The sequence below is a fragment of the Schistocerca nitens genome, chromosome 3, assembly GCF_023898315.1.
Source record: "Schistocerca nitens isolate TAMUIC-IGC-003100 chromosome 3, iqSchNite1.1, whole genome shotgun sequence".
NCBI classification, from domain to species: Eukaryota; Metazoa; Arthropoda; class Insecta; order Orthoptera; family Acrididae; genus Schistocerca; species Schistocerca nitens.
The window spans coordinates 463985544-463999317 of record NC_064616.1 but is presented as its reverse complement, the minus strand read 5'-3'; the positions used below and the strand labels follow the sequence as shown (position 1 = coordinate 463999317).

The window sequence follows — 13774 nt, the reverse complement described above, 5'->3', positions numbered from 1 at the left end:
TATTTTGTGTTATGTACTATCTTGTACAGACATCTTTTATTAACCTGACACGTTCCACATTGTTACGAAGTGTCGTATTCATGATCTAGGGAACAAGTATTAATCTAATCTGATCTAACCTAATTTCTATTTTCTTTTTTGATGAGTTCTTGTATTTTCTCGTAATATTCTTCAACTTCCTTATCTCTATGCTGGCTTGTTGGCATATGTAACTGTATTAATAAAATCTTTTTATCTACCCTTCAGTCGTATCAGCATCAGTCTTCCATCAATATATTGTACCTTCTTTCCCTTATTTTTCAACTTTTGCCCTATCAATATTCCTACCCTGTTTTCACCACTCTTGATTTCCCCTGAGTAAAAGAGCCTATAATCTCTACTTTCTATCTCCCCATTCTCTCCCCATCTCATTTCACAGAAACCAAGGGCATCTAATTTGTTCCTTCTCATCTCCTGCTTTGCGTTCTCTAGCTTTCCTGCTTGCAGTAGTGTCCTCACATTCCATGGACCAGTCCTTATCTTTCCTTCCTTCACTGTCCTTTTCTTCCTTTACTCTCAATGTGTTGCCCTCCCAGAGATCCGAATGAGGAGAAGTTTTAACTCCGGAATCTTTCACATGGAAAGACATACCATGTACTGCTTGGGAATGTAATGTGGTAGATTTCCATTACTTTCTACATGATCTTGCCTCCAATAAGCCATTTACACTCTGCATTACAATGTTCTTTTCAGTGTTCCTGTCTTCCTGTGAAACTTTTGTAAGTTCCTTTATATCAACACAGATTATTTCCATTATGAAGCAATGTGTTTTTACAGTCTCCTATTATTGAGGAATTTCCCAAAGTTTAGCGCATTGGGTGTACTGGCTCTTTTTGTTTCTATCTGTACCCCTTTTGCAGAGTAGCTCTGAAGCACTGTACTGTGATCATTTTGTAGGAAAGATGTTATTAATTAAACAAACACTGTTTTCTGCATTGTTTCACAAATTGTATTATTAATGTCACTGAACCACCTAGATTTTGGTCTATAAACCCATTTTCAAGTACATTACTGATTCCCAAAGGTGATAATGCACAGATAAACATGATGACAAGGCAAACATAGTTGTGTCAACTTCTTAAGTTATCGATCCATAGCTTAATGTTAAATTACTTCAATGACCATTTGTAACACATTAAATATGGAATTACACAATTCAGCAATTACACTAATGAGATGGGACTAAAGTTATGCATCACACAAGAACTTTTTATCTACTGAAGGACTGAGGCCCGAAGGTTTTCTTCTCTCCTGGAGTTATTGTCTCACCTAAAAGTGGTGAATAATTAAATTGGGTTTTCTTGTTTAATAATAGGTATGTGGATGTACAAATCTGTCTTTTAAATTACATTGTATCATAAAGAGCCAACAGCTGATTCAATTAAAGTGATTAAGAAGATGTTATTGCTACAAAATGGACTATTCAAACTGCTGGGAGTGTCCATGTGGGAATTTTAGAAGAAATCCTATGTGGAAGTATGGGAACAGTAGTTTGTTGAGTCAGTGGTGTACCCATCCAAGCAAGAGTAGGACAATTGTGGTATAGATGTACATATATAGATGTGTATATATTGACTACAGAGTATTTCAGCCTGTAATCTTATGTGGAAGTATGGGAACAGTAGTTTGTTGAGTCAATGGTGTACCCATCCAAGCAAGAATAGTACAATTGTGGCATAGATGTACATATATAGATGTATATATATTGACTACAGAGTATTTCAGCCTGTAATCTCAGTGGTATACAGTTTACGATGAGGTTTGCATATTTTTGTTATAGAGGCCCTGCATGTTCAACAATGGAGTTCTTACTGCTACTTCACTGTGGTATTGTAAGATCATAAAGGTTGGTTATTGGTGCTCAGGCAAGTATGCTATTTACCTGAGCCTTCTGATTTTTGCTGCTTTCTGTTGCCATTGCAGTAAGACTGTTCAAGCTTGAGTGATGTAAAGTATTTGATGGAACAACTGAAATTGAAAATAGATCCCATAAACATCACACCATTTCATCTGACTGTAATTTTCCATCAGTTATTGCATTAAATAAAAACACTATATACATCCGCAGCTCATGGTCTTGCGGTAACGTTCTTGCTTCCCGCACACGGGGTCCTGGGTTCAATTCCCAGCGGTGTCAGGCATTTTTCCTGCCTCGAGATGACTGGGTGATGTTGTGTCATCTTCATCATCATCATTCATCCCCATTATGGTCAGAGGAAGGAAATGGCAAACCACCTCCACTAGGATCTTTCCTAGTATAGCGGTGCATGTCTCCCGCATCGTCCCCTATGCTCCTCGGATTATGGGACCTCATCATCATATTACGATGTAGATATTAATGTTGTGAAATAAGTTAATCGAAATAGCTGCTTTCAAGATCCAGGTGAATGAGTTGATGAAGAGGATTTGGATATTTGAAGGTTTGCATTTGGAGGAATTGTTATGATACACTTAGACAAACATGGAAATTGCTATGAGGATAATTATGACAGTATCAGTGACTGCAACATCTTGTGAACACAGTTTCAACAAATAAAAGATAACAAACAACTTAAGGTTGAATATGGCTGAAATGAGACTGTCAAATTTATTACACATTTGCTAAATTTGACTTCTGTGTCGTAATCAATAACGTTGCTTTGCTCAAACAAAGGAAATGCAAAGTAAAATAATAATAAAATAGTTTCTATAGAGTATTATTTATTAGCCTTTTTTGTTTGGAATTAATAATTTATGTATTATAAATAATTTATGATGTGCAAACAATAACTCTTCGTTATTATACACCATACAAAAATCAGTGCCATAAACAATCTGATATAGACTTTGTCTTACTTTCATTTTTTTTAAATGTACCTGTACCTATTAAAATAGTGATACAATGACAGTTTGTTTAAGTCATGTTTTATAATAATGCTTTTTTATTAAACCTGTATAAAGATTAACAAATTCACTGACTTCTCATAGAAAAAACTGCAGAAAGATAGTTTTCTCAAGGGACACATGCTGGACTCAGGGGGTGGGGGGAGAGAGGGGGCTTTGGCAGGTAGGTTTGGCATTGCTGCCTATGTACCAATACCATGTTTGAACACTGCATGTAAGCCAAGCAATATGAAGGGTAAGGCCAACAACCAAGAAGAACCATGATGTAGCCCACTATACTATTACTCTGCATGTGGCAACTCATAGTACGATGATATAGGAAACCAGATAAATCCACCAGCTTACAAAACAAGGTGCATTCAGACTGGGGGGCCTCTGGGCCATTGTAATATTTCTCAGGCAGCCAAACTGTGAGATCCACATGGTGAGAAAGGTTTCCAAGGCTATTTCTGTTGAAATGTCCATGATGGATACTGCTTCCACTCAGCAGGTTGACCTATCACTTAATGAAAAAAATATGCTTTAGTCTTGTACAGGGGTGAGAGATCTGATGAGATTGATCTGAACATGAGGAAAACATTGTATAGGCTTGCCAAAGGAAACAATTGTTTGATGTATACCGCGTCCCACTTTAGTAGATAGGCAAGCCAAACAAGTCTTTAGCAACAACCTAGTCACACCTCACATCTGGCCACTCAAATCTGTCAGTACTCATGTATTTAGTGCCTTTGGCTCCAGGATGAGCAAGTCTGTGGATGGCATTGAGACTCATTTCCTAAAATACATCAGAACTGAAGGGTGTGAACGCTTTTGAGAATTATCACACTACACGAGGAAATTGGCAATAGTACAAATGTGGTTGCTGGTGTTATGCATTGTCCCAGGGAGGGGCAGAGGCAGCTGTTTCATTATTTCCATGGTTACCCAGTTACTGACGTCACATTGCAACATCTGAAATTAAGGTTAAGCCACCCGGAGGGTTGTGGCACATATGTTAACTTGGCTATGTAACACATCATTGTCCACAATAACGTGTGTTTTCTTCCTTCAAGGTTGCTACTCTCCCAAGTAATTCACTAACAGCATTCACAATGGTAAAAACATTACCAATGACACATCTATGCTGACAGGTAAACATGCAGACATTTTCTCAGTCAGTGGTGTATGCAAAACAGCTGTGCTTTTCAGTTTGTGAACAAAGTGTTAACTACTAGTGTGTCCATAAACTGTCTCACCATTCATACAGAGTTGAGCCTTCTTTAAGGACATCTCAATGAGAAAATGGTGTGGAAAATCCATATGAAGAATAGATTCAGTAACATCAGCAATTGGCAAAGTCCAGTGCAAGCTCTTTGTGAAAACTGAGGTCACAGCCTCACTACATTTTCTGAAAGTAGGTATCTTTGAGTTATTTGCAGCAGCAAGCCAGGAGGCAATGGAAAATCATCTTCAAGTTTTGCTAGCAGTGCACTGAAATCCAATCCAGAGCTGATTACTTTTTTTGTGCACTGCAGTTGTCCTGAATTTACTAGTAATTTGGTGCAATAAAACTGTTAACAGCAGACTGTCAGCTAGCTATGCCTGGTAGAATCACATTTCTGATGCTATTAAGAAATCCACCTTCTTGTGACTGAGTGTTCACAGTTGATGTCAGCCCATATTAAATGGAAATTCTTGTAATGGTGTGGTGTCGACACTTTACATCAGAGTGGTCATTCATGCCTATACTTGATCGTTGTCCTCATTTGGCTAGTTTCACAGAGGAGTGTATCATCCAGCTAGCCATCCAAAGCAGGAATGATACCAACACTGCTTAAAGGGCTGATATCATGGCAAGTGCTGCATAGTCTGGCAGACTGAGAGCTGCTGGGATCACTGACACTAGCCAGAATTGCTTTTCAAGAGTGCTGTAATGAGCTAACTACTTCTGAAAGTGGAAGTTGCTCCTTTCTACCAGTGTCCATTGTATCTGCACTAGAAACACCATTTTCATTTACTTGCGACCCACTTGCATTATCACATAACAATGCATTATATATTTTGTTAGATGTGGGTAACTGTGAGTCCAAATTTGAAATGGTTACCACAGGAAGTCACTGATTAAATTAAACTTGCCGTAGTGTTGCTGGGCACTGGTGACTGGTGATGATGCCAGAATATAACTTCACTTGTCAAGACTTGTTGTATTCAAAGGTTTGTTGGTTTACACGCTCACCAAAGCACATTTTCCTTAAGGTGTGCCTATCTGCCCAGCTGCCGTGTGCCATGTATAGTAACAGACAATAACAAGGATTGAGAGTGTAATGCTCCAACTAACAGAAGGAGTTGATGGTTGTCATCAGTGACGCCATAGGCAGCAAACGAAAGTTCTAGAAGCTGGGACCATCTGGTTGTTGCAGCATGTATGCCAGGGTGATGAATTTTCCTAACAGCATGAAATATGTGATGCAGTTTATTGGCATAGTGACCATGAGCTTCAAGTCATGCAAATTGCCTGCCACTTGTCCAAAACTTATCGTCACTGGTTAAATAGTAGTTGCTTCCTTTGAGGCACCCAACAACTGACCTGATGAAGCAGTGTCTCCAGTAACTGGCAGAGTATCCTCACTTTTGATGTGTTTGTCATCTGCCATGGCGTTCACTACTTGACGAAATGATGATCGACGATTAAGTGTGAAGAATATGAGCGACACACACTTCACTAATTTGCTAAAAGAATACATGCAACAAGCAATGGTAGATACACATTACAGAATAAAGTGAGAGGGCAATAGCAGGAAAAGAAAGAAACAGAATACTCCAAAGAACTCATTAGTAGAAAGACAAAGATATTCTGCATTTCTCATTCTGGAAACATCCCCCAGGCTGTGGCTAAGCCATGTCTCTGCAATATCCTTTCTTCCAGGAGTGCTAGTTCTGCAAGGTTCACAGGAGAGCTTCTGTGAAGTTTGGAAAGTTGGAGACAAGGTACTGGCGGAAATAAAGCTGTGAGGACTGTGTGAGTCATGCTTGGGTGGCTCGGATGGTAGAGCACTTGCCCGTGAAAGGCAAATATCCCGAGTTCGAGTCTCAGTCTGGCACACAGTTTTAATCTGCCAGGAAGTGTCATATCAGCGCACACTCCACTGCAGAGTGAAAATCTTGTTCTGGTAACACATAATAAGTTATTCTGTGGAGCTGTGTGTAATTGGGCACACTTTGCTTCTATCAGTGTAAACCATGCATTGCCAGACATGTACGTACGATCATTTCTAGTACAAGTCTTAAAGAATGTTAATGAGATACATCAATATTGAAAGTGTACTGCTGATGATGAATATGTGGGCTAATACTGACCCAACATAATAAAAGCAAAATAAAGCCTATGCATCTGATGTCAGCATACTGGTCATCAAAAATTAAGTTCCTGAGTTTAATGCAAGTTGCAGAGTACCAACTAAGTAAAAACATTTATGAAAACTCTAATTTCACCCAATTTTCATTTATATAATTCTACACTTTAATTGAACACAGAAAATTTTGTAAGATTGCAGCAGTGCTTCCTGTCCTTTACAGCCTCCTTCAAGTATTGTCTTTAACAATGACACTATGTATGATAGTACATTAATAGCTTCACATCAATCTAGTTATTGTAAGATATGGTTTATATGTTTTTGTCAGTGTTAACATTTTGAGTTGGCAATGCCATTGATAACACCATGCTGTCTACACAGACTTCCTCATTAATTTCACTTTTCATTTACAGCAAAACTCTTACTCTTTGAGTCAAATAAATCTTACAGTGAGAACATCTTAACAAAACAAAATACTTAAACACCTGATTGATTAGGTCTTGGGCTCACTGCTGCCTAAAAGGAAGTACTAGGAACAATCTATGAGCACGTGACATGTGATCAGCAACTCATCAACTCCTCCAGCCATTTTTGCCTGTGGATGAATCCTGGTGATGCTATTGTATCCATCTTTATTCAAACAGCTCCTCATCTGGCACCACAAGACTGAGTGGAACCTGTTACAGACCCCTCTACATTAGGAAAAAATCTGAGGGAGGACCAGCAATCAAACTTCTGTCCTACTGCACCAAAGACAGTGGCGCCAACCATCTGACTAGAGACCAAATAATCAGAAGGGCCTTATGTTTCAATTTTTTATTATTGAAAACTGATGATCTGGTTTTTTTGGAAGTTTGGCTTTAAAGAGTTCTGCTAAATCTGAGATTTTCCATAGAATTGTCTTCAGCCATCATCCACACAGAAACATAAAATACCATTTATTGCTTGTTTTCCTTCTGCTGAATAATGTGCAACTGTACTTCATGGTTAATCCTCATATTCAGAGAGAATATCATTCACACAGTAGTAAGGGATTAGAACAGTATATGATGTCATTTTGTGATGTATATTTAAAATATTCTTAAACTGCAATAGCACTGTATCTCTTGCTTCCCTGTATGTAAATTCCATCATGAGATTCTTGGTTCATCATGTAGATTTGAGTCATAAGAACTCCAGCAATCAGTCAGTAGAAACTGATTTAATAACTGATTTTCTCTTGAAGAATTGGTCATTAATGCTTGTACAGAAAAGTGGGCACTATAATTCACATTTGATTTAGAGTGTAGTTGCTACAGAAAAGAAGGATCTGTGTTAGATAAATCTCAGGCTTCAAATTTATGACTAAAACCTTTATGATGATACCTTTCTCTAATTTTGTTCAAGGGTTTTCTCAATAAATTAAATAGAGCCTTTCATTTTATTCTGTTACTGAAACTTATATGCCATAGTAAACCAATGCATCTAGTGCCAGTATCTCTCTGAATATACAGGGTATCTTAATTTATAATTTAATGTCATTCTCAAACTGTTTTCCAGAACTGGCATTTTTTTACAGAAAGGTGAATCTGAATGAAATAATGAGGTTTGCGGCAGTTGAAGAATATACATTATCCTTCCAAACTAATGTCAATGGTGTAGATACAAACTGAATTTGACAGGATTTGTGTGTGTGTGTGTGTGTGTGTGTGTGTGTGTGTGTGTGTGTGTGTGTGTGTGTATGTGTGTGTTTTAATGACTATAATATGATCTGAATAACAGTGAGAATATTATCACTTAAAGAGAATAATGCCCATTAAGAAAATTAAGTTGACAGTCAAAAATATTATAGTTTGATGGATTGAACATGTATTAAGAAATTGTTCGCTCAAGAGAACCATACAAACATACTGTCATTTGACCATCAGACAGATTTCTAAAAGGATGACATAGAAATAAGCATATCTGGCATAGAGAAGAAACTTAAAGATTGGAAAACAAATATCCCAGTTCAATTTTACAAAGAGTATTCTATGGAATTGGCCCCTTACCTATCTGCATTTATTGTGAACCTCTCACACAGCACACAGTCCCAAGTGACTGGAAAGAAGTGCAGCTGACTCCAGTATACAAGAAAGGTAAGAAAATGGACTCACAAAACTACAGACCAGTATCCCTAACTTCTATTTCCTGCAGAATCCTCAAACACATTCTCAGTTTGAATACAATAAACATTCTTGAGGGTAAGACGCTTATGTCCATGAATCAGCATCATCTTTTGTGCAAAACTCAACTTGCCCTTTTCTCACATGTTATACTGATAATTATGGATGAAGGGCAACAGGCAGATTCCACATATCTAGATTTCTGGAAAGCATTTGACATCGTGCCCCATTGCAGGCTGTTAACAAAGATACGAACATATGGAATAAGTTCACAGATAGGTGAGTGGCTCCTAGACCCCTTAAATAATGGAACCCAGAATGATGTCCTTGACAGCATGTATTCATAAGAGACAAGGGTATCGTCAGGAGTGCCCCAGGGTAGTGTTATAGGGCCACTGTTGTTCTCTATGAACACAAATGATTTGGTGGACTGGGTGGACAGCAGTCTGTGGTTCTTTGCTGATGATGCCGTGGTGTACAGTAAGGTGTCGAAGTTGAGCGACTGTAGGAAGATACAACGATGACTTAGACAAAATTTTCAGTTGGTGTGATGAATGGCAGCTAGCCCTAAATGTGGTACAATGTAAGTTAATGCAGATGAGTTGGAAGAAAAAACCTGTAATGATCAGATACAGTATTAATAGTTTCCTGCCTGACACAGTCAAGTCATTTAAATATCAAGGCATAACATTGAAAAGTGATATAATGTGCAACAAGCATGTAAAACTGTGGTAGGGAAGGCAAATGGTTGACTTCAGTGTATTGGGAGAATTTTAGGAAAGAGTGGTTCACCTGTAAAGGAGACCACATATAGGACACTGGTGCCATCTCTTCTTGAGTACTGCTCAAGTCTTTTGGGATCCATACCAAATTGGATTTAAGGAAGACATTGAATCAATTCAGAGGAGAGCTGCTAGATTCATTACCAGTACGTTAAACAAAAAAATAAATAAATAAAAACATAAGTGTTATGGAGATGCTTTGGGAACTGAAATGGGAATCTCTGGATGGAAGATGACATTCTCTGTGGAAAGCACTATTGAGAAAGTTAGGAGAAACAGTATTTGAAGCTGACTGCAAAAGGATTCTGCTGCTGCCAACATACATCACACTTAAGGACCACGAAGATGAGATACAAGAAATTAGAGCTCATACGGAGGTGCACAGACAGTCATTTCTCTCTCCCTCTGTTTGCGAATATAACAGGAAGTGAAATGACAAGAATTCTTACAAGATACCCTCTGTCACACACCTTATGTTGGCTTGCAGAGGATCTATGTAGATGTAAATAGCCTCTGATGGAGGAGTTAAGTAATCCACTATCACTCACTAAGAGACAGTTGTAGTAACAGTGTATTTTTTTTTTTTTTTTATCTTACTGACAGCATGAAGTTCCTGGCATTTATGTGACATATTTTAAGATGTAAATCTAGTTACCTGAATGGCAATATTGTAATGCATTCATTGTATGTCTGCTTCATACATCATTTGATTTCCTAAATCTATTTGTGAAAATCTGTGATGTAACTGTCAGATGTTTCATAGCCACTTTTCAGAATTTGAAGTAACAAATACATATTTACTTCTCTAGGTTAATTGTGTACCTACAGAATATGGAGAAGCTTTTGTTGTGGAAGTTTTGGAAGATAATAAACCATATGGATGGAGATTTATGGCAGAGACTGAAGACAAGCAAGAGTTTCTTTTAGAAAGTTTGTGTGATCTGCTTCATCATTTTAAGGAATGTCCATTTGTAGGATTTTAAAAAAAAGCAATTTGTGTGCAGGTGATGTTGCTTTCCCACCATATCACACATCTAAATTATTTATCACTGTAGGATGTAGACATATCAGTATATGATAAATTATACTATACAGTTTCTCAAACAACAAATAATGGTGGTATCTTTCATTTTTTGTGTTCACATAAGTTACAGATCATTATTAAATGTGCATCTGTCTATGAATGTTATTTGAAAATTCATCTATTTTTCAGCTCTGTGTCTCTAGAGTAATGTATGAAAACATTTATCTGTTCCTTTAGTAGCTTCCAACAGATGAATTGTATGTTTCCTATGTGTTTTTTTAAAGTAATCTTTAAAGATTCTTAAGATGTGTGAAACTGTTGATAAATTTTCGTGAATATGTGATTCAATGTTTATGAATGAATAAATGGAAACTTGTTATTGACACTTTGATGATAATAAAAATGTTAAACATGTGGCGTGTTGATAAATATATAGCTTTAAAATGGCATCTAGCATTACAGCTATTGTTGATGCACAGACCTTCATGTAGCTCACAATGTAGCAGCAGGTAAATTGGAAGCTTGATTTTGGTACACTACTTAAATCCAATTATTTTTAAAGATGGAAACAGCTTTTTTTCAGTGCCATACTTGACTTTATTTACTTTTAAAGAATTATCACTGTAAATTAATGCGGCAAATATGTAAGCAACTTACATTTCTGGGAAAAAGCCAATAAGCAGGACTGGAATTCTAATCTGGGCTGTTGTCTTTTATGGGTTGTAATTTATGAGTTGCTTTCTTCAACTGCGGGTTTGCCTCAGTGAATGGTTCAGTCTGACTATGTCTCTTAATCTTGATTGATTTTTCTAATTCCTCTTTTCCCAGAATATACATGCATAATATGAAAACCTTAACAAATGATGAGGAAGTTCATCCATTTAATTATTATTGCTGCTGGAAAATGAAGTAGTTTCCTGTAGCAATAAAATTAGACAAAAGAAAACAGTTGTGTAAGATATACAAGTAAGAGAACTAATGTTCTGAAATATTAATCTAAATGTTCTTTTATCATTGTTGTAGTCATACAAGGGACAACACCTTATCAAAGCCAGATTTGGTGGCATATTACATAGTTCATGTGCTCCATGCAAGTAGTAGCAATGTACAGCTTCCAGTAATACCTGCCATACTGGATACATCTGAAATGAGAGGCTGACAGACACATCACAACCATGCCTCCCTCCACTGACCATTCAGCCTTCTGAGTCTTGATAATTAAAGTGTTGCAGAACAGCTGTAACTGATTTCCAGGAATTACACTAACCATGTACATTACACAAATATTCAAGTAATCTGTCTTTTCCACACTCCTTCTCACCACAAACATTATAATAAACAGATCCTGTTTCACATCAGATGTAGTATGCAGGTTTGTACCATCACTTTACTGGACAGAAAAGTGGTATTAATGAAGTAAGCACAGCTATTGAAGTCACAGCCCTTTTTTAACACATTCACAATAGGCCACAGTGGCTGTGTAATAATGAAACAATGCATATTTTGGAAAGAAATTTGTACAGAATCATATGCTTTATCAGGGTTAATATATTGAGTCACATTTATGTTTTAAGTGAATACTGTTACAAACTGGGACACTCAAGAATATTTTACATAGGTGTTACTCGTTTGCTTGCCAGTCATGGTGTTTCATGGATATAAACACTGGTGTATGAATATATTGTGATGCCAGATACTACATTTTGGTTTGAGAAAAGGGTTGGTTAGACTTAGTTAATTCAGATGGACTATATGTTATGATAGTAGTCCTGTTTACAAAGTATGAGTTGGTTTAGGAAAATGCAAAAGATCATGGAAAAATGTTACTGTTTTGAGAATAACCCACTTAGAAGTACAGGTGACACATTTAAGTTTATAATCATTTCTGCCAAAACCTACTAAATCTCAAATAATGTATTAATTATCTAGCAATGAGTGTCATTTTGTCCAGGAAATGCAGGGTGACATAAGCATGATGGTAAAAGTTGGACTCTAAGAATACTAAATTTACCATGGAAAATATAGGTACATTTGAATTTTAACTTTAAGAATGTGTTAAGTTAACTGAAGTGCAAAGGAATTAATGACATTAGCTGCTAGTGGGCCTTCATGTAAACCAATGGAGAAAGTCGAAAATTTGTGCTGAAGAAGGATTTGAACCTCAGTCTCCTGCTGACTAGGCAGAAGTGTTGACCACTGCACCATCTGCGCAGAGTGGTTATCACAATTGCATGGGCACCATAACACATCTCCCATCAGAACTGAATTCTCAACATACCACACACTACTCAGTGACATGTCCAAATGAACAGACACCATTTTGACCCTGCAGCCACTATGAATCGACACCCAAGGGGATTAATGACATTATCTGCCAGTCAGCATTGGCGTAAATCAATGACAAAAGTTGATAATTTGTGCTGGAGCTGGATCTGAATGCGGGTCTTCTACTTATTAGACAGATGTGCTGACTGTTGTGCCATTAAGACATACTCATCAATGTAACTGTGTGGACTACTCTAGCATGTCTCCCATCAGACCATTGCCCATTGTCCACACTACTCACAGAGTTTTCCCAGTTCCTGTAAGCAATTGAACATGATGTGCTTCCACAGTGAAGTTATCATTGGCCATCCTCACCTTCATTATGTACATAGTGTCTGTTATTTAATAAATGTCTGAAAGAACAGACACCGCTTTCAATGTGCAGCCACTATGAATCAAGACTAAAATGAATTAAAGACATTAGCTGCCAGTGGGCACTTATGTAAATCAATGGAAGAAGTTGGAAATTTGTGCCAGACTTGGATTTGAAATTGAGTCTTCAGCTTACTAGGCAAATGCACTGACAAGTGCACCATCAGGTCACAGCATGCCTTCCATCAGACCCTAATTCTCAGTTCACCCACACACTACTGATGTAGTGCCCCTTACCCATTATCCTCACTACGAACAGCTTTTTGTTGATTCTCTAAGAGCTCAAGCATGGTGCGCATCTGCACTGAACTGAATGCTGGTCATGCTCACCTTAATTAGATGTGTGGTGTCTGTTCTTTTGGACATGTCCAAAAGAACAATGGTGTTTGTTCCTTTGGCACTCCTCAACTTAGTTATAGGTAATGCCTTTCTGTTCTTTTAGATGTGTCTGAAAGAGCAGACACCATATTTATAATTAAGGTGTGGACGACCAATTGATAACTTCAGTGCAGATGCATAGAATGCTTGAACTCTTACGGGAACTGACAAAATGCTGCAAATAATGAATATAATGGGAAAGGAGCCCTACATCGTAAGTGTGTGGTTAATATGAGAATTTTGGTGTGACAGGAGACATGCTAGAGTAGTTCATGCAGTTTGCAGAGGCCACTTTGTCAAGATGGTTCAGTGGTTGACACATCTGTCTAGTTAGCAGAAGACCAGGATTTGAATTCCGGTCTGGCACAAATTTTTAACTTTCCCCATGGATTTACACCACCACCCACTGGCAGATAATGGTGTTAATTGCAATTTGTCTTGATTCATAGTTGCCCCAGGGTCAAAATGGTGTCAGTTACTCTGGACATGTCTGGA

General features: G+C 37.6%; 1 protein-coding gene across 1 annotated transcript in view; it reads left to right on the top strand.

Moving 5' to 3' along the window:
• Positions 1–10163, top strand: part of LOC126249278 (Bardet-Biedl syndrome 5 protein homolog) — a 42753-nt gene extending 32590 nt beyond the window's left edge. Inside the window, exon 7 of the mRNA XM_049950931.1 lies at positions 9990–10163. Coding sequence (XP_049806888.1) covers positions 9990–10163 — 174 coding nt within the window. The remainder of the gene's footprint in view (positions 1–9989) is intronic.
• Positions 10164–13774: the final 3611 nt, after the last annotated feature.